The sequence below is a fragment of the Melopsittacus undulatus genome, chromosome 14, assembly GCF_012275295.1.
Source record: "Melopsittacus undulatus isolate bMelUnd1 chromosome 14, bMelUnd1.mat.Z, whole genome shotgun sequence".
NCBI lineage: Eukaryota > Metazoa > Chordata > Aves > Psittaciformes > Psittaculidae > Melopsittacus > Melopsittacus undulatus.
In genome coordinates, this window is record NC_047540.1 from 3,688,268 (window position 1) to 3,710,138 (window position 21,871).

General features: G+C 44.7%; 1 protein-coding gene across 1 annotated transcript in view; it reads right to left on the reverse strand.

The window, feature by feature from the left end:
• The window catches only part of LOC101874964 (lethal(3)malignant brain tumor-like protein 3), a 45,514-nt gene that overhangs the window by 18,271 nt on the left and 5,372 nt on the right, over positions 1-21,871 (reverse strand). The window contains exons 2-11 of the mRNA XM_034069271.1: positions 12,837-12,945; positions 12,153-12,324; positions 10,695-10,752; positions 9,553-9,641; positions 8,567-8,671; positions 8,172-8,307; positions 7,599-7,690; positions 6,462-6,613; positions 4,829-4,905; positions 3,381-3,466 (exon numbers count right to left, since the gene is read on the reverse strand). Coding sequence (XP_033925162.1) covers positions 3,381-3,466; positions 4,829-4,905; positions 6,462-6,613; positions 7,599-7,690; positions 8,172-8,307; positions 8,567-8,671; positions 9,553-9,641; positions 10,695-10,752; positions 12,153-12,324; positions 12,837-12,898 — 1,029 coding nt within the window. The 5' untranslated portion in view covers positions 12,899-12,945. The remainder of the gene's footprint in view (positions 1-3,380; positions 3,467-4,828; positions 4,906-6,461; positions 6,614-7,598; positions 7,691-8,171; positions 8,308-8,566; positions 8,672-9,552; positions 9,642-10,694; positions 10,753-12,152; positions 12,325-12,836; positions 12,946-21,871) is intronic.

Here is a 21,871-nt window from a genome sequence, read left to right on the forward strand (position 1 = left end):
AAGTCTGGGCCTTCAGAGCTCCTTACCTGCTCAGAATGAAATGTGCTGAAGTTTACATCTATCACTCCAACCCCTCTGCAGCTTCAGCCCCTGATCTCACCAGCAGACTGCTTCAGAGGTGCACAGCTTCTTTGGGCACCCTGTGCCAGCGCCTCAGCACCCTCACAGGGAAGAACTGCTGCCTAAGAGCTCATCTCAGTCTCCCCTCTGGCAGGTTAAAGCCATTCCCCTTGGTCTGTCACTTCATTAAGCAGGTTTTCATCTACTTCTTATGACAACTGCATCTGCTTCTTATCAGCGACTGCTGAGAACTGTGGTGCTGGGACTTGAGAGCAGCTGCAGTTCCTGACCTGCCCCTTCCCTCAAACCCCAGCAGCCAAAGGGCTCTGTAAAACCTCCACCATGGCCTCTGACCTGATGTGTGCCCCTTGCAGCACCTACAGATGTCACCTCTCAGTAACAGGCAGCATTTACCAATCCTTCCATTTATCTTGAATTGCCTGATTGCAATTCCTGCTCTGACCTCCTCAGCTGGGGGTGTGCAGCACTGGATGCTCATTCCAAACACGTCCTTCTTCACTCTTGCACATTAAGGTCAGGATTTTAGCAAGAGATGATCAATCGTGTCTTTGAACCAGACCAGGTTAATGAAAAGATGATTATAATCATTCTTCCCTCCTAATCTTCCTTACTCTTCCTAGTGCTGGGGGCAGGGAATTAGGTCCACTTCTGAGCCAAGGGGATAAGAGGCTCCAAACCTCCTTTCTCTTTAGTCTTTTCACCTGGATGCAGACATTTAACCAGAGGCTTTCAGGCACATGACACACAGAAAGCCAGGCAATCTAAACTGCTTTTAGCTTGAAGACTGTCTTCTTGAACCCAGCCAACCTTGTCTGTCTTCCTTGAGGAGTCTGAGTGCAGCAGAACAAAATCCTGCCCTGAAGATGAGCCAGCCTATTTATTTAAGTCTTGCTGCCTTCTGGCAATATCTTATGAATGCTTTTGAATTGACAGCCCATGGAATGAAACAGTGATGCTCACAATGAAGCCGTCTCGTCCTATGGCTCTGGGTAGGGGAGAAGGCAGAAACCCAGACACAAGATCTGCTATTTGGACTGATGATCAGCATCTCCAGATGACGTAAAATAGCTCTTTAAACCTGTTCAAAACTAATTCAGTGAGAAATGCCTGTTCTGGCTCTCAACCTGTATTTTTATGTACTGATTTCCTGTAATTGCTAGCTGGAATAATAATAATAATAAAAGAAAATCGATAACTGTGCCATGTATTTGCACTTCAGACCAACCAAGCCAGGAAAATAATGAGGTTTGATCTTGAAAGAGTTCTATTAACTGTTGATATATCAACTGCCTTTTTGTGTGTGTCACATCTTCAAAACAGAGTCTTGGATGCTAATTTATATTCCTGAGTTTCATCAGAGCCAGAAATGGCCCTTTTGCTATGCTCTCGAAGCCAGATACCTGAAGGAGCAAAACAATGGCTGCAGAGATGTCTTGCAGGACAAGAGGCAGACAAGGCGGTTGCATTCCCCCTTGGGAAGACATTTGACTTTGGAAGAATCCAAAAAGGGTGCAAAGGCTCCTGAGCAAAGCTCCTGTCATCTTCAGGTGACATTTCTTAACCTATCTTATATTCTGAAAACCTGAGGCAAGAAAGCCACAATGAGACATTTCTGAGGAATTCTGATTGGGAGTTTTAAGATGGTTGTACTTCACTCTTGCTTTTTGTATCACATAATCTCAGAGTGGTTTGGGTTGAAGGGATTTAAGGTCATCCAGCTCAAACCACAGGCAGAGACCCTTCCACTGGAGCAGCTGCTCCAAGCCCCTGTGTCCAACCTGGCCTTGAGCACTGCCAGGGATGGGGCAGCCACAGCTTCTCTGGGCACCCTGTGCCAGCGCCTCAGCACCCTCACAGGGAACAGCTTCTGCCTAAGAGCTCAGCTCAGTCTCCCCTCGGGCAGGTTCAAGCCATTCCCCTTGGCCTGTCCCTACAGGCCCTTGTCCCAAGCCCCTCACTAGGTTTCTTGCAACCCCTTTAGGCACTGAAGCTGTTCAAAGGTCTCCCTTGAGCCTTCTCTTCTCTTCTCCAGGCTGAACCAGCCCAGCTCTCATACTGACTTTTATTACCTTTCCAAAATATTTGTCTCTACAAAATGACTTCTATTGTTCCCCTATTGCGTAGCAGCCCCATTGCTGCATTCTTTTGCTCTTGTATTCTGAAGATGCTTGGTTTCCAGCACTGTTGGGATTTTACCTCAGGAAAAGGCTGAGCCTACCCCTAGGAGTAACAAACATGCCCCAGTGACAAGCTTCACTCAGTACCCTGCCCACTGGCCCCAACGTGCTCCTTCGCATACTGCACTGCACAATCAAAGATGCTGTCTGTCCAGCACTGGAAAACCTTAATCCAAAGAATGTCTGCGGTTCAGCTGTGCTGCAGATAACTCCAGCTGTGGCCTTTCAGCCCTCTAAAGAGGCAAAACCAGCCTCTCTCTACTTCCACCTTGCAACCTTCAACTTCAAATGGACACCTGCTGAAAACTAGCTATTATCAACCTTGTCTGGCTGGATTTTTACCTCCCTTATCTGAGGCCTCCCTGATTGCTTTTCCTCCTCAGTCCCAAAATGCTGACCAACAAAATATACAGGAGGGCAGCAGGTATTAACCTGCAACTCTTCATGGAAAGGAATCAAGTCCAGCGTCATGTTGGCACAGCAAAGTTATTACACACATTGCAAAGGTGAGCAAGAAGCTGCTAAGGAAAACAAATCATCAACTTTAAGGTATGGTGTTTAAAATGAAGTTATTTTAAAGGATTTTGGTTTGTTTCTGCTCACAGTGAGCTTCCAGCTAAATGCACTGAGCTCCAAGGTAAGAAACAAAACCTTGAGAGAACCATCTCTGCATTTAAATGCAGGCCAGTGATACCCACTTCTGACCCCCCATGAAAGGAGAGTCTGGAACCAGTTCAACCAGCACCAGTCCTGCTCAGGTGTTACCTAGGAGATCACCCAGTCAGGCCTCAAGCAGAAGACTCCTCTCTCTGCCCTCTCTGAAGCAAGGTACTGCCCTTCACACATACCTCTGCCAGCTATCTGTGTGGACTGAAGGCTCTTCCCTTAAACCTGCTGATGGAGCAACTGAAGCTGTTCAGTCAAAACTCTTCTCTAAGACAGCTTTCCATGGCTGTGTGTGCTGTTTAAGCAGCACTGAGAGATGATCTTCAACTCAGGCTTAAAGTAAAGGAAAAAACCTTTTGGCACAGCCATGGTGAGCCCCCATCAACTAAAGCACCTTGCAGCAAAGGGTCGATAACAGCAGCTTCCCCCACCTTCCAAAGAAAGAGATTCACCAACCAGTTTGAATGCTCTTGCTGGGGCTGCCTGGGCATTCGTTTCTTCCAAGTATCTCTCCCATGAGAAGGCTTTGGAATCCTTGTATCCTGGAAAAACCAGAGAATTACTATTTAAGTAAGAAAACCCACAGGTTTATTGTTACAAACAACAGAAAGGCAGCTGTGCAACACATGGTTATTGGGTTAATTTAGCACTTACAACGGATGGCACTGAAAACTGGTCTGTTGGTACACAGCACGTAGGGCAAGCTTCCCCACAGGGCTTTAACCCTGACCTGAAAAACCTGAAGAGTTCATGTGTGCACAACTTTATCAACCCTTATTTGCTAGAGAAAGCTGCTGGTGAGAGGGTTCTGGGATGTGCAATGGCATCACCTGATTCATTTCCTTGTTTCTTAACTACTCTACGTTCGAGTGCCCACGAGATTGTAGAAACGTCTCCTGTCCTACTACCTACTCACCCATAGCTGAGGAAACCTGGAGTCTGGAGATAAAAGGCTCCATCAGTGTTACCATAATATCAGACATCCACGTGGATGTGCTGCTCTGACGACAGTGGATGTCTCTCCCTGGCAACTACATTTAAGAAACTGCTCTACTTTTCTTCCCCCTTCCCATTTCAGTAATCTTTAGCCTCAGTATTGTTCCCTTTTGGCAGAGGGTGCAATGACTAAATGCGTTACAGACAGTCTGCAAACTGCTGCACGCAGATCTCTCAACAGAGACATCAGAACTGACTGCAGAGAGTGCTGGGGGCACAGGCAATTGTGCTTGGAGATGAGGAACTGCACACCACAGCCCTGGTGCTCATTCCAGGAGCAGGAGCAGATGTGGTGCTGCTGAAGAGGAAGTGTTTACAACCCCCTCTGCATCAGCAGCAAAGGCACAGAGGCTAATTCCTCCAACACAGAGGGATGTTATTGTGCCATCCACTCTACTAACACAGGAATTCTTGCTCCAGGGCTGTAAATTTAGCAAACAGCAGACATTGTTTTCTAGTTGTTATTTTTAAGGTGAATGAGCACTCCCAAGGCCTGAAAACACTGATTTTCCTCTGCGTTCTGTCCTTTGCCAACATTCTCTTCATTTACTGAATTCCAGTGCAGCAGAAAAGAGATGTGACTTCAGTTACTCCTTCATTTCCACAAACACCATCTGTGAAATCCTAACAGCAAGTCCTCTTGCTTCCAGCTCACCTTAAATGCTACAAATACTTCAAGGTTCTTTCCCTTCTGAAACCAAACACAATTACAAACACAACCCCCTGTCCCAGTTCTTGAGAGAGCTATGAAACAAAACAAAACACAGAGGCAAAAAGAACAAAGACAAATAACTGTTCAGTCTGAAGAGCACTGAATGGAGCCTGGAACTTGCAAACGTAATTATATGGAGGGTAAAGCTTGCAGGTTACTTGACTGAGGCAGGAAATAAGTCACACTTTCAACATACCAGGTGGTGTTGTCAGTGGGGTTCCAGTTTCTTGGCAGTAGCCAACAGGACGGATATATGGGCTGCTAGCTTCACACCTGAATCAAAGAGGGAAAGTTGGCACCAGTTAATTTCCAAGCACCAGGAAAAACAGAATCTCAAATGCTGTCTGATACGCCTTTGCTGGCCTAGCAGATGCTTTCAGTGGGTGGGGAAGACAAGCATTACCTCGTCAGAATGTCTAATGCCAAGTGTTCAAAGCATTCAAGCTGCCCCCAAAACTAGGGAACTATAAAAGAGAACTGTCTGGTACTTTAAAAACCAACAACAAACTTCCCACACATGGACTATACCAGCCACAGAGATCATCCCAGGTCATCCCAGCTAAAACGAAAGGAAGCAAAACCTAAACCCTCATCCCTCAGTGAAACATCACTGTGGAAAAGGGGAAATGATTTGTAAGGTCTTTGCCAAGACCTGCACATAATCCACTAACTCTAGCTGAAACCTAGTGGTAGTTTGTCTGGCTCCCACTCTGATTGCATGTTAAGGTCTTCTGAGTCCCTGAAGGAGGCAACAGGCCACTGTGAGCCAGCCCCTTTTGTTACATCTGCTCCAAGGAAGGGACCAAAGCAGTCTTTCAGATGTAGGCAAAAGCCTGTGTGTTTTCAGCCAAGCTGTACTTTGAAGCTTTGTTTGCCTGTGTTTCCCATTAAAATTTTCAAATTCCAAACAAAACATGGCACGGAAACAAAGCTTCCCTGGCTCAGATGGTAAAGGGAGAGATCTAAAGTCCTGCACATGGAAACGCGGGTGTTACAAAGCTCTCATGACATATTTATGGCAGAGAATGAAAAGACAAATTTGCCACCAAACAGGTCCCTATTCTGAAGCAAACAGACAAAAGGAGATAGGGAGAGAACAGAGGATACTGGTGCTGGTTTGATAAGTATGTGCCCTGTGTTGCTTTCACAAGTTCAAAGCAAGTTAATCCCTTGATGTAGGCTGGAAAACAAGAACCAAAAAGGGAAAACATTTCTTAATATTCCACCTGGCTCCAGCATGAGGGCAGGGGATCAAGATTCTCAGGTGCAGAGCAACCATCGTGCAGGGCCGGACTGAAAAGCCTCAATGTTGGCAGTCATTGTTATTTTCAAAGAGGTTTAGCCAAACTCTGCTGAAGCAAATGGAAATGGTTTTCACTGATGTCAGTCCTGCCTGCTTCCAAGTTTGCAGAGAGACATGCCAGCAGCCACTGCTGGTCCTGGAGATGTTACTAATTCCAGGTGGGATCACCAGTGGAGCTTGCTCTTGCTTTAGCTCTGCCAGAGGAATGGATAAAGTGAGCACTCTCTGACCTGACCCAAGTCAGCTAGATGCATTCCCTCAAATGCTTCTTACCTCAAGCCCTTCACAGGCAGTTTGAGCTCACCTCACTGGTGTTGCACTGAGCAAACTTTTCCCAGTAACAGGGGAAGCTACTGGGCAAAGCACACTTGGTAAAATATCAAAGTCATTACTCAGATGCTTGAAAAGTGATTCAAGATTCCAACTTTAGTGACTACACTTAAAATACTAGATACTACCTTTAGTGGAAGACTGAAATAAACCACAGTCTGCTTATAGGTATGTATCAGGAACAGCATCTCTTTACCAGTAGTCGTAACTCTCATCCCAGTTATCGAAATGAACCAGCAGGCGGTTATCCACCATGTCCGTGATGGTTGCAACACACATCAGTGACGGGTTCTTCTTGTCCACTGCCTCCAGCTTCATTCCCAGACGAAAACCAGAGGGGGTGACAGGCTGAGGAACAGGACATGAGGAAAGGGTCATCAGCCACATTCTGGGTCAGGCCACTTAAATTACCCTTATCAACTCATTTGTTGCAGGTTGTAACCCCGAAACCCACACACCAAAACACACGCCAGTTACCAGCAAGAGGGCTACAGACAAGATTTCCATGTGTTCTGGCAACACTTGCTGTTATTCCTAAGGAAGAGCTGATGTAGCTGGGAATAACAGGATCTCCAGGTACCCAACACCACTACAGATTCCAAGGCTAAGATGAACACGCCTTGCAGTGATGAGTATTGGCTGAGGATAAGTGTGAGCATTGCAGGTCCTGTCTTATTAATGGAAAAGTTAAGAATCTTCAAGGCAAAAAGGTGACAAACGGAAGCAGAGCAGAGCTGCAGTTAGGCCCTGATCCTACTGAAGTCAGTACTTTGCAGCATCAACTCTGCAGCACAAAATCCATAAGATCATGGAATTCGTGTCATCTGAGTGACACAAAATGGGAGAGAGTGCTATACAGGAACTGAGGCTAACAACCCAAAAAGAAAGCAACAGTGGCTGAAGGATGAGAAATGCTCACAATGCACAGCCTCATAATGAATCCCATGGTGCACATGAGGATGTTGCTGGAAACCAGAAATTATTTTGGAAATGATTAAATTAGAAGGAAGTGACACAAATATCTTGACTGTAGAGACACAGCAAAACAGACTGGTGTAATATATTGACTAAATGGTAGCGTAAATCTTTTCCTCCAGTATAGGGGAGGAAGGGAAATACAAATTCTCACTCTGGAAAGTCAGTGCCTGGGGGAAGAAAGAAAAATTGTACTCGTTTCCCATCTTCCAAATAAATCAGAGCAGGAAGCAGCTTGTATCTGATTGTACCACGGCTGCACCTCTGCCGTGAGCACATTGAAACCATGTCAGTATTCTGGTCAAAACTCACTCTGCATCAGACCTATTTGTAACATCTTATATTCAATATCACTCACAGTGCTGAGGGTCTTAAAAAGGCTTTTTGGAGCTGCTTGAGCTTTGCAGTTCTTCAAATAGGAAGTCCAACTAAATTCTCCCTCCTTGAAACCTAGAAAGAGAGATTAGAAGATTGTTTTACACAGCCCTGTTAGGTTCAGGTTGAGTTTTCAGAACTGGGAATGACCTGGGTGGGATATGAACTTCGCATGGTCATTGCTCTTCCCCAGTCTTCAGGGTTATGCATTTCAGCTAAAACATCTCAAGTCCAATCACGAATCTCAACCTTCAGATGCTTCTAGGAAATGGAATGCAGGGAAGAAGCAGGTTCTGAATCCCAAAGAGACTCCCTGCTTTCTGCACTCATCCAATAGCTCCCAATTTGCCTATCAACATCAATCTTTGGCAATATCAAAAGGAAGCTGCTCTGTTCTTTTGTGATTCACTCTCTTAGTGCCACCTCTTCCCTTTGAGCCGTTCAGAGCAATTTCCACACTGAAATCATACTAAAAATGAAACATGAAGAGTCAGGACAACCAGTTCTTAGCAGAATTTATGGGGTTTTGCACACCATTCTATGTGTTGTTCCATACCTTTAGGAGGGAGCAGCTTATGACCTGTTTTTTCACACCAGCCAACAGGATGGATGTCTGAGGAATCAGCATTAACCCAGAAGTCATAGCACTCTGGATAACCATCAAAGTGTAATCGCATTCGGTACCCTTGTACCTAGAATAAGGGGAGCTCTGGTTATCAAAAAGGGTCATACAGAAGTTAAACACAAATTGCTCCTTTCATTTTTGGATTTAGAGATATACCTATGATCCCATTTTATTTCCCAAAAGCCAGATTGATTTTTCCTCATTTACATCTCCCAGCTTCCATACTCATTCCTCACTTCAAACAGTTTAGAATGAACCTGGTCAGTGTGACTTCCCTGCCTAAATGTATATGGACTTTTGGAATCAAAGTCAGGAAGAGCAACTACCTCAGCCACTGTGAGAACGCAAAACCGAGAGGGGTGTTCAGGATCCAGCCCTTCCAGTTTCATTCCAGCCTTAAATCCATTTCGGCCTTGTGGGAATGACTGATACTGTGATGGGGGAAAGAAAGAAAGATTGAGGTTTAATTCCTAAGGATGAAACCTAACAGAGAGTAGCCATTATGTATACTTAAAGCTTCAAATTTCCAACTCAGTAGAGAATTCCATCACTAACTGATTGCTGCTTTAACAGACGGGCACAGGTACAGAGATCAATAATGCCATGAGCACCATAGTTCACATTTATTTGTCATTCTAATTCATCTCTTGAAAGAACTGAACCAGGAGGGTGCTGCAATCAGCTGCAAACAAATCTTCCAGCAGATTCACCCAATGTAGGAGGGCTGGCATAACTCAAGAACCAGGAAAGCTAAAATCCCTTTGCCTGTGTCAGCATGAGGCCAGCAGTCCAGACTTCCCCAAAAAGGAACTTCTCATCTCCTAATGGTACAAGGAACAAGACACGTTTGATCTGGAGCCCAGTTACGCAGTTGTTCCAGAAAACCCACAGCACTCACTGACTTGCAGTTTTCTACTGAGGAAAGCTGGACAAGGTGTTGCACAACCATAGATGAAGCACAGGACACATGAAAGACATTAAGCTCTCTCTCTCCAATGCTTCCTGGAGGTTGCCTAACAGCCCATTTATCCCGAGCAGCCCAAAGCAGATTAGAACAGTCATTGCTCATTTGGGAGTGAGATCCAACCAGCACTTTTACACCCTGGTTTGGGATGAGTCTCACAGGGCAGATGCTTGTTTCCACAGTGCTTCAGGGCTGGAAACAAACATGTGGAGGTTTTACTGCACCAAAACAACTCATAAATGTAACTGCTGGCTTGAGGGTAGGCTCTAATTCTACCTCCACTGTGTTAGCAATTCTGCGATGCTGCCTGAGAAGAAACATAGTAGAAGAGTTGAAAAAGCTGCCAACCTCTCTGAACAGTTTTAGGGGAGCAGCTGGCATCCGTTCCTCTTCTAAGTAGGAAACCCAGTTCCATACCTTCTTCTTTCCAGGAACAACTAAGCAATCAAACACAAAGAGAAAAATGAATGTTTCTCTCTGATTCCTCCCACTCTGCCCTCTCTTTTTCTCCTCCCATGCACACACCAATGCTGTTTTGCAGCTGTACCCCAAAGGAGGCAGTGTTAGCCAACTTTTGAGGCAAGGAATGAATTCCAGCAGGCGGAAACCGTGCTCATTTCTCATTAAATAAAAGAAGTCATTTATTATATCCCAGGACCAATGAATTGTGGCACCCGGATTGCTGGCAAGCTGCCTGTGGAGAGTTGCCACTGTAAAGTTTGGACAAGACAGAGTAACTGAAAACTGTGGGAAAGAATTCCTTCTCCTGAGATGTCACAGAGGAAGAAGGGGTTAGATATAAACTAGAAGACAGAACAGAAGAGGCATATAATGACAGCTGAAATAGACCTAAAACAAATGAAAAGCCAAGTGAATTTTTGTTCAGCTCACAAGATTTTTAGGTACAGATATACACAGATATATTTATAACCTGCTAATACCACAGTGCTTCTACTAGAGAAGCAGCTACCAGTACACAGCTGATGAAAACAACATCCTGGGGAGGTGCTTGCATTCATTCTAGCAGGACCACGGTTATAACACAGAAAATTACATCTTAAATGCACATTAGAAATCTCCCCCAGTTACATATGCTAACTCCTTTAAGGTATATAATAAAGATAACCCATAGTCTATAATCAATCACATGTTGTTCACAACTTATTTGCTATTTAGCATTTGTAGTCTGGCTGTGAAGCTCTCTAAAGCCAAAAGAAGAAAGATTCTTGTTGTCTTCAGTGAGCTCTGGATCAGGTTGTTTCCTTCCAGCTCCTCTGCACTGTGCCCATCATGGAGGAAGATCTGCTATGCTCTTGCTAATACACTTCAGAAGACTGCTGTGGTAAGAGGGTTATGTACCTCATCAGCTATTCTGCATGTGAAATGAGCTCTACTGTCCTTTCCTCTCCTGTTTACTATGATTCATTTTATAATAGCTAGTCAAAATAATCTATAAACATTAAAGAAAAGAGACTATGAGCTTAGCTCACCTTGTTTTATTGGTTTAGTGTTTCTGCGGCTTTTCATATTATTTGATTTATTCTTCTCCTAGACACAGATATGTTAAAAACAAGTTTAGCAATATTGTTTTTTCCTCCCTCTTTGATCATCTCACAATGCAGGTACAATAAGGATGTAACATGTAACTAACAGGATTAGCTACCATTATTTTCTCCTGAATAACCCTGCAAGAACATTAGTAGGGTATGTTACATACATAACTTTGATCCTGCAGCATCCCAAAGTGCTTTACAAATTATTTTATATATGCTACTAAGGTTCATTTCAATGTGGCTACTGAAGAGCAGCAAGGGCCCAAAATCTCCATTACAATGCACAGGATTTGCTTTCTGCAATGCAGAATTTACTGCGCGTGTAAGCAACACCAATGTAATCCTCCATTTCTTTTCAGAGGGTCTTATGCCAGGGAATAGATACAGCAAAAAAAGTCATTTATGAAGCCCTGAGGAAAGCAGAAGCTTCAAGTAACTACTATCATAGATGAACATCCCAGAAAACATGGTCAGGCTGAAGCCACGCTGCCATTCCCATTTCTTCTACATGGTTTTCAAACTCATGTTTAATTCACCCAGGGTTGTTGCTTCTCAAAGCAAACCCAAAAGGACACAATCTGAAATGCAAAGCTGCGTACCAAACATGGCCCAGAAGAGACAGGGGGGCAGTTTCAAACAAGGAGGAAGGGAAAGAGACAGAATGCAAGGACTTCTGAGAACATACAGACTTTACAACATCTTATACACAGCACAGGGAAAAGCTGAGCAACAAGATGAGTTCAACTGCTCATGACATCAGAAGTTCCAGCTTGCATTCCCAACAAACACCTGCCCCAGTGTCTCTGCATTACAAAAGCATGTGCAATACGTGAAAAGAGAGAAAATGGTTCAAGCCTGAGATGTTACACACGAGGCAGCCAAGTGCAGGCTTGCACAAAAAAGTCCCTAAAGGGAGTAAGGTGCTTAATGAAGCATAAGAAAAGATCAGGTCAGGACTGAGGTACTTGTGTTCATCTGTCATTAATACAGGTTTCTAGTAGTGCAGTGAGTGTACTTGGAAGTACCTAATAAAAGGGAATCAAACTCTGTGGTTTGACACTGATCTTCATCAGTATCATAGTCCTGGACTGTAGTTTGGAGGCATGTGGGTTTATTGCTGTGAAATACACTTGGTGCTCAGGGCTATACCTACACCTATACACTCACAGTCTGAACTCCTGACTCTGACTTCACACAAGCTATCCACCCTTCTGACTCCCCAGACTTCACACCACATATTCTTATTACTGATGGAAATCAGGCTCAGCCCCAGACCAATCTCCTGGGCACAGCACACCCTCCCTCAGCTCAGCTTGCATTGCACACTGAAACCTGAGAGAGCTGGCCCAGCTCTTCACAGTTCTCCTTAAAGAAAATACATGCAGCCTTATTTACCTCGTCCTCATCTGCATTTTCCTCGTCATCCTCAGACTCCAGGAGCAGTCTTCTCTTCCTCCTGAGACGTTTGACAGGTCTGTCAGCCTCATTCACCTGACAGCCACTGCTGGGATTAACATTTCTACTATTTCCCCTGTTTCTGCAATCATCTGGAATGTCTCTGGTATCACTAAACATCCAAAATTGAACACAAATGCAAATTAAAAGTGCAACAATTGTCCTGCAGCATTCCCAGTGCCTCTGTGCCTCTTTAGGAGAGTGAGCACCTGAAGAAGTGAATCCCATGTGCAGGATTTGCCAGACAGGTATCTTTTCAAAGCACTCCAAAGTGCTGGCACAGCTCCCACCACCACAGTTTGAAAGGGGTTTTAATTCTGCCTTTTTACAGCTCTACAGGAAGTTAAGACATCATCCTTATCTGTAAGGTGGGGAACTGAGGCATCAAGCAGGCAGCCAGCATTTCTGCAGGCTGTGAAAAGAAACAGGGATGGAGCTCTGGAGAGGAGCTTCCCTTGGTCAGGCATGGGAGCCTCGAGGGTAACAGGAAGGTCACTGACAGCTCTGCCACGGTAACACTTGCTCTGAGGATGTCATTCTCCTCACAGCAACACTTTCCTCTAACACAATGTTCTCTTTAAATGTTTTCAAACACAGAGCAAGAAGAATCTGTTTTTTTTTTACCTGTCCCTGTGCTGCTGGGAGCCCATCTGAGTACAGAACTTTCCATTCCCAAAGCAATCCATTGGCTCACAGGGTAGGAAACTGGAGCAGGGCACAGCTTTTGTGGGCACTGCAGAAGCAAAGACAGACAACTATTACATTACAACTATTACATGAAAGCACCTTTCATGCAATTAGTCCTGTCAAAGTCCCTTGCAAACCTTCATTAAGTGACCCTTGGTAGCCCATTGAGAGGCAGAATGAAGCTGCTTTGATCTGTAATGTTTTCAGTTTGGAGCAACCTGCCTCTTGTACAGGTGCTAAAGGAGGGTATAAACTCAAGGCTAGAAGAAGGGCACTGCTACAAATCTTGTTACAGTTCTTTACTCCTAGTAACCCTCTCCCTTGAAAGAAGACAAATGTCAAACAAGTCCATCTTGCTTGAATACTTTTAATATGGTTGGTTTAGTCGAAAACCTTCTGCCTTTATATATACTTTGTACATGGGAATATCCTTCATAGGCAGCCTCTAAAAACAGCACATTACTGATGGGAGAATAGAAACAATTATTTCTACATCTAGCAAGGGATCTATGGCAATCTTTCATCTGAATGAAAGCATGAAAATGTAAGGAATAACTCCAGCATCTCATTTATGTTTATTTTCTCCTATGATCTGAGTTCTTCCTAATGCAAATTACACAGTGATACCTATTACCAGGCATCGGCTCTGTGCTGATGCTCAAGCAACCTGACGTGCCAGTTGTGCACAGTGGGTCCTCCACACGCGTCATTGCTGTTCTGCATTCAGTGGCAGTGCTTGCGTGCACTGGTTTGATCAATCCAGTTCTGAACGCACCATTAAACACTTTACAAGACAAACCCCCCACACTCCAGAACACTGAGATATGAGTCACTTTGCTTTTTCTTTAAAGCCATTTCCTTAGTCTCCCTCCCAGCACTTGCACTCATTCTGTTACGACAACTGATGTTATTCATTTCTATGTGATTGCTCCCTCTAGCCGAATATGGATGTCAGATGGTCCTGGCTGGAACTGGGCAGAGAGGCTGCCTGCACACAGACTCCACGCATACCTGCCCCTATCACAACTTAAAGCCTCTCTCTGTGCTGTCAAGGACCAGTGATTCAAAGCAGGGAAAAGACAGAACAGGGAAAACTTGGAAGAACCAAGAGGACTTACAGAGCTCTGCTCAAGTAGAAGTCACACTCATCTATGGAATAACCTGGACCAACATCCCAGAATCACCCCCTCAAGAGATCCTAGGACATGGGTTAAAACTCAGCACGAGAGGGACGCTTGACCTCATCAACAGTCTAGTCCCAATCACTTCTACAACCAATCACACTTCCCTTGCACACAGGCAAGCGCAGTGCGTGCACCAGATATCATGACGACTACACAGTAATTACACTCAAACTACTCCTTAAATACTGGGGGTAAGACAGTGACTCACCCCCATGCTGCACATGGAGCTCCACACAACACACCTGTCAGTCAGACCTGCTTCTAGAAGCAATTCCAGAAACAATATTCTCTCCCACAGCAAAAAGCTCACCTTCCAAACCAGTGCTAGAGGCAGCAGAAGTGTCGGGAGCAGTAGGAGCAAAGCTGGTCGGGCTGGCATTTACTGCTAAGGCTGCAAGAGTTTTTATGGCTTCTGCTTCAGTAATGATTTCTAACAGTCCAAACTCATTTAAACAGAACTGCAGGTTAAGAGAAGAAAGCAAGCAAATAAGTAGGAGTGAAAGGGCTAGGAAAGGGGAGCAGGAAGGAACAGGATTCCCTGAGGAGCAGCTAGGTATGGGACAAAAAGAAGTGGCTGAATATAAGTTAAAAAGCATTAAGTAACAATAAAAGCCAGAAACACCCAACAAAGCTTTCCCTCAAAGTGCCACCAACAGGCCAGAAAACTGCCCCAACAATACATTTTGTGGTCCATGCAGGAAAACATTAATTCTATCTGCACTGCATGTGCTCCCCTTATAAACCCCAGAGCTCTGATGAACACATCAGGAGAAACACCCTCAGAAAAGCAGTTCAAGCCAAACCTCTGCTCTGATGGTTCAAATTCGTCCAACACAGCACCATCACATGCATTTCAGCTATGACAAACAGCAACTTCCCTACAATCTCAGTGCAAGCAGAAATCATCCAGCCGTTGACAGGGATGTCACATTCCAGTGGAGAACTGGTCCAATACATCTCCCAGCTGGTGCTGGCTGGGCTTTACTGATGTCAGAGCACAGCGAGCATCTGGAGCCGCAAGAGGCCAAGTGGTTCCCAACCCTTCTTCAGTGACATTTGACAGTCTGGTGGGAAATGAACTTCCCAGAGGAGCAGAGGAATTCAGGGATAGGCAAAGGCTGTTGATGAACAGCAGGCACTGAGAAGTAGCCTTTCATCATATGGTCAGTTCTTCTTTGCACAGTACCTTATTAGTGAAAGGCACAGTGGGGCCTGACTCAAAGACAGAAGGGAGAGTCTCAAATCCAAACCAAGCATTCCCAAATGACCTAGTGTTGTGATTTAAACCCAGCCAGTAACTCAGCATCACACAGCCACTCTCTCACTCCCCTCCTTCTTCCATCCCTGGTTCCAGGACTGAAAAGTCCTTGATTGGAGTAAGCACTACTTAGCAACAACCAAAACCATCACTGTGTTATCAGCGCTGTGCTCAGGCTAAAGCCATAATATAGCACTGCACCAGTTACTAAGGAGAAAAATAACTGTTACAGCTGAACACAGGACACCTAGAAATATGCCTGAGAAGCCACAGGCAGCAGGTAGGTAGGTGACATGCACTGAGAGTTAAGTAAGACCAGACTCTGCTCCAGCTCAGACATGCCTCCCATCCCTGCATATTCCTTGTCCTACTGCAGGCTGAGAGCAAACTCAGATGCAGAACAAGACAACCCTGTACACACACAGCGAAACACTCACACCATGAGGCAGCTACAGAAAAGGAATGATTGGCAACAGACTTCAGACTCACATCCTTTAAGGTTAATGAAATCTCAGGCGATGAAGGAACACTTCATCTGTCCAGCTAAAATGATTAAAGTGTGTCAAATAGTGTCAATGTGCATCTTTTATTAGTCCCCATCTGCAAACGCAACCGAGCACCAAGAAATAGATAAATAAATGAAAGAGTCACCTCTGTGATGAGCAAACAGCTCTAAAGGTCACTCCCTCCTTGATCCTACTGCCTGCAACACAGAGCTACTGAACTTCACATTGAAAGAGACAAGTCAGAGGTGGGCTGCATTAGCTAGCTCTGCTCCAAAGCTTTTATTCACAACACTCGATTAGACCGAGATCTTTTCTCAGCCATCCGCTCTGCTCAAACCTGCTAAACCCAGTTGAAAAGCATTTGCTTCACCTCTGAAGCAGGCTCCTCATTGTACTGAGAAGCACCGCTCTTCCTCTACTCCTGCATGCTTCCTGGGCTCAGGCTCCCGCCTCCAGCACACTATCAAAGCCTTATCCCCAATGTTCTTCCCTCTATTCCCTTTTCTTTATCTGAAAACTGTATTTCTTAAAGGTTCAAAGATGTTGGACTTGCTTCTAAAAAGCTCCCTTCTTCCTCTGCAGCCCTGAAGACACAGAGCATCGGTTTTATTTCAGCAAAAAGAGAAACAATCCATTGCAGAGAAAACAGAATTCCAAATGGACCAAGTTTCCTGCAGGAGATCATCCAGTTTAAAGGGGAAACCTATCGCCTTCCTCAAATGCCAGCAGAGCAGCAGCACAGGGGTGCAGGTCTCTGGGGTGCTGTGGCTGGTAAGGCCAGCTCAGCATCACGAGCAGGAGGGCAGTGGAAGGAGCATCTCCAGAGCATTATGTGCCATTAAGCAGCAGAGCTCACACAGAGCAGAGCTCGCAGCTGGAGGTGGGGAAGGTGCCAGTGTCACTCTGAATTAGCACATGGGGCTCTGCATAAGATGACCTGTTCTGGTTGAGCCCGAACCAGGCAAGACACAGGCTGTTACCTCCTCCTTTAATGATGTGATAGTGTCCCTGCAGCCACGTGAACTGGTGGAGCCCAGCACCAGAAGCCAAAATAGCCCAAATATCTTTCTGAGCAGTTGCTGATTTATTTGATGGTGAGGACTGGCTGAGCCATGGAGGCAACCTCCAGTGTCATCCCAGGACGCTTCAAGGCAGTATCCCCCATTCCTACATTCTGGAAAGGCATAACTGTGCTATCAGGACTGCATCTTCCTCTACGCAGCAGAGCTCAACAGAGCATGGTTGCTAATATGAAACCCACACAAATAATCTGTCTTCCTGAGAATTTTTGAAGGGAATTAAGGAAAAATATCTTGTGCATGCAAGAACTGGGATACAGCAGGAAGGGAGGGGGAAAAGGATTAAGCAGCAAGAAAAGTGTCTGACATTTCTGCAGGGAAAAAGAAGTGTTTGGCATCTTAAGAATGAAGCAGTTTCCTTCGCAGGCAGTTACCGTGTTTCAACTAAACCTTTCTACTTGTGGTACTCAATGCTCTTATATACATAGTATAATATACAATGTTATCTGGTGTCTTTCAGTCTAATAAATAACGTGGTGCTTTGTTGATTCTCTACTCTTAAGAGGAATCAATACACAGGAAGCTGCTTCCGCAAAGGAAGGGTACTGCTGTTTAAGAGGAAAACATGTGGCAAGACACTATTAAGCTCTTTTAAGAGGCAGAAGAATAATAACTTTGATTAAATACAGGACAAAAATTAGGCCACTGCAAAATGATCACCTAAAGGACCTCCAAGAACGCCAGTGGAGCCAATTCCACATTAGTTGAGCAACCTGGTCTAGTGGAAGGTGTTGGAACCATGGCAGGGGGTTGAAACTGGATGAGCTTTAAGGTCCCTTCCAACTCAAACCATTCCATGATTCCATGAGTTTTATGGGAGTGTAAACCAGTGATTCTGAATGCCTGATGCAATACCAACAATCAGCTTTTCCAGAGCTCTCCAGTCCCTTCAGCTCCAATTTATTTCACTTGAAATTAATCTTTCTCCCCTCTGAGATTCAGAACTTGCAGCCTGGAGGGTAATTTTATGCATTCATTTTCAGCCATCAGAAGTGCAATCGAACTGAAATAACAGTTGGAAGCAATTTGGGAAACAGTCAACAGTCACTCTCTAACAGAGAACACCACGTTTGTGACTATGAGATCTTGGGTCTGATTTACACAAGACCTGTATTCGTCACTATCATGAATAGAGAAGATATAGACAGCTGTCAGAAGTTGCAAGCCCCACAATTACTGACGTGAAAAGAGCCTAAAGACTCAACCTCACAACTTGAGAACATTTGCCTTTCAGAGAAAACGTCTTTCTCATGCTGGGCTGAAATTAATGGGATTTTATGCCTGTGTTGTGTGGACATTACTGAGAACGAGGAAGATCAGGCCCATAACTTCTATTAGCAGAAAACAATTACTTCAAACACTTCCTGCCTTCAGAAATCAATTGAGCAAGAAATGAGAAGGGGAGAGGGAGCATCACCAGCCTAAACCAGCACTAACACTTCACCACTTTCTCGGTATTGCCAACCCCATTGCTTAAAGCAAAGTGTTTTCCCTGCATGACTTTTATTTGCAACCATATATTGCAAATATCCTGTGCTGCCAAGGGCAGGGTGGCCTCTTGCATCGTGTGTTTCTTGCTTTCTTACTTGCATGTTGCTACCAATGCCATCTGTTCAGTGTAAGGCATTCAACACATCACAGTCTTCTGTTGGGATGTTGATGAATCTCTCTGAGAAACCCTGTTCCACCTTTCTGCTTAGTCTTTGGGCTCTTTATTTAATGGCAAGAAAGAAAACTGGGGTGTGAAAACAAAACAGAACAAAAGAAAGGAGGCACAAAATAAACAGGCCTGTTGCTTACAGTTCACAAAGGGGTTTTTAGAGCAATATTTGTTTCAAAAGATAGGGGAAAAATGTTAAAACTTGTATTTTGTCCATGCTATTTAACTGGAATGAAAGTGAAGAGCATTAAGCAGATGTGCAGTTTGAGGACAAAAAGATGAACCAGTCATTTGATTTCTATGATGTTTTTGCCAGTCCTGGCATCTCTGGATTCAGCAGGAGCTTTGGTCTAGATATGAGGAGTACCAGGATTTTAAATTACAGACACATAACTACCCAGGTGGATGCACAAACTCACACACTCTGTACAAATAACAAGTCTGTACAACCTGGAGGAGAGCAGCAGCAACACACAGCTGTTGCCAGGTCCCTCTATACTGCTGCATTGTCAAGGCTCTGCTCTAGAAATGCTATAAAGCTCTTAAAATGCTTAAGCTCCACATACTGCTTTTGCATCCCAGCAAATAAACGAATGGGCTCCATTAGAAGACTTGACTAAAAGCCCTACTGCTGCATGGGATCCCCCTAGCCAATTACTCAACTGTTTTCTGCAGCAGACATTAACCAAACTCTGACCATAAATTAGCTGTACGTTCCTGCCTTTAAATGTAGCTGGAATATTTACAACCTCAGAACATAACTGCTTGTTTAAAAAATAAGATAATAAAAGTAAGATTTACAACCTTCTCTTCAGCTGTCAGCTCGACCCAGTTTCCAGTATGAGCAAAACCACTGGTGTTGAGTGGGAGATTGAGATGAGCTCTTAGGCAGAAGCTCTTCCCTGTGAGGGTGCTGAGGCACTGGCACAGGATGCCCAGAGAAGCTGTGGCTGCCCCATCCCTGGCAGTGCTCAAGGCCAGGTTGGACACAGGGGCTTGGAGGAACCTGTTCTGCCTTCCATATGCTCGACCTTCTACCTACAGGTTGAAGATGAGTGTTTAATTCAGCCAAAGGCAAAAAAACACAGAGCTGATGTAGGATAATAACACTGTTTGAACATGCCTGCAGCTCTAACTCAAGCACCACAGCTCTTCTTGAGGATCTTAACTGGGTCAAAAGCAGGGCAGGTGTTTGTAAACAGCAATGTCAAGTATCTTTGGGTATCACAAGGAGGAGGAGCTCCTCCTTTTCCCCCAGAGTATAAAACCCCAGCTACTCACAGTCCTGCATGATGCTGATCAGTGGCACACTGGCTGTGTCCAGGGATTGGAAGCTGGAGCAGAGCAGCACGCACTGCAGCACCAGCTCAGCTTCCAATGGCTTTGACCAAACCCCAAGCATGGAACATCCGCACACCATGTCCTTGGCTACATGCACAGACCAGACCCGTGTCACGGCTGTGGGGAGAGCCATAGATCCCACTAAACAAGCCTTATGGAGGGTGCTATGGAACAACTGCAGCCTCCATCCATTAGTGTTTGATGTACATCTATAAACCCTTGTTTGTAGCCAGTGTTTTGCTGCCAGTTTCAGCAAAGGAAAAGCCATCACTTTTTAGATGTTGTTCTTTGCATTTATGCTTTAAAGAAGCTCAAGCACCAAGGCTATTTACAGAGCTCCCTCTGGGACAAGGAGTTTGGAAGATATTTGGACAGGAGTAATTAAATTGTAGAATTGACTTAAAACTGGGCCAGGAAAACTGTCAAAAATCACAACGGAGAAAATAATCTTGTACTAAGCAGAGAAGACCCGATACAATAATGGGCCTTTTCCATCCCTGTTTTATAAATCCAGTAACCCCCCTAAAACCATATATAATAAAGAAATTACCTTCCTTATAATGCTCTGAATCAGTAAAATCTACACTAAAATCAAGATAGCCCAATAAAAGGAAGCAAACTGTGCAATTAAAAAGACAGCAGAACTAAGCTGAAACATTTAGAAGAGCTGTAGCAAGGGAGGAATGTTCCCCATTTGTCCCTCTCTGTGATTGCTTTTCATCCTTCACATTTTAAGACTCAGAAACATTAACACTAGAGAAGATAGAGCAAAACTCATCAGAGTCATTCAGTCACAGATTCAGACCTACACAATGAGCAATGACTACCATGTTGGCAGAGGTGATGCTCCCACCCAGACCTCTGCACCTTAGACTGGGAACCCATAGGCCAGAGGAGGTCAGAAATACTCAAGTTTTGGTCTCATTTCTGCTGCTGAACCACACAGCAGCCTTGGAAACTGTTTCATCACTAGTGCAGAAAACCAGCAATGGCTTTTCACATCCATCCTGTCTTAGGGGACAAGAAAACCAAGCAAGCAAGCAAGAAGGTGCAAGTTCCTACAAACAGATGAGTGAAGGCTAAATGGGTGGATGGGGGCTGATGTAGTTCTCTACACACCATCAGACCTAATGAGAAGGAAACATTTCACCAGAAATCCCATTTCAGGTTCATTTCTAAGGACATAAGGATTTCAGTGTCTTTATATGAGGGTATATTTGAGAAGCACAACGGTGCAATAAACCCAAAGAGTATAAATCAAGTAACACCACTAAAGTCTGCAGCCCTTCTGGCTAAGCTGCCATGTACCAGGAGGCAAAATTCCATTTGAGAAGCAGCTGGCATCCAGAAAACCATCTGATCTTGTGCTGTTCTGGGAATACCCGACTTCCACATCACCTTTCTGCCCTGAAACAAAGTGGGAAACCAAGCAAAGCTGGTCACTTCACTGTAACCTATGTGCACTCACAGTGACTGGCATTCAGAGCCTGCTGCATGCCCAGGTTCTGGTAGGACCTGGCAGCAATGCCCAACACCTCTGCCAGTGTGACCTTAGGGAGAACCACACAGCAATTTCAACAGAAACAAACTGTATTTCATGACTTGCTGCAGGGCACAAAGGATCTGCTCTCAGGACCTGCTCTGCACACTCACCAGTTCAGACACAAAAGTCATTTGCTTGTCTTTCGCTATGGTTGTGACTGATGACACTTGACTCACCCATCAAAACCTACTACTGGCCTCAGGCAAGCAATATTTTGCAAGGCTGAACTAATAACTATTACCAAAACCCAACCAAACAGCTTTACCTCCAGGAACCTCATCAGTCAGGGATTGAAATGAACCTTCAGACCCTGCAAGGGAACTGTAGCAATGCCTCAAGAGAAAGTGTTAGTAGCCCCCAGCAAGCATTTAACAGCATGAAGAAGACTGAAGTGCCTTCAC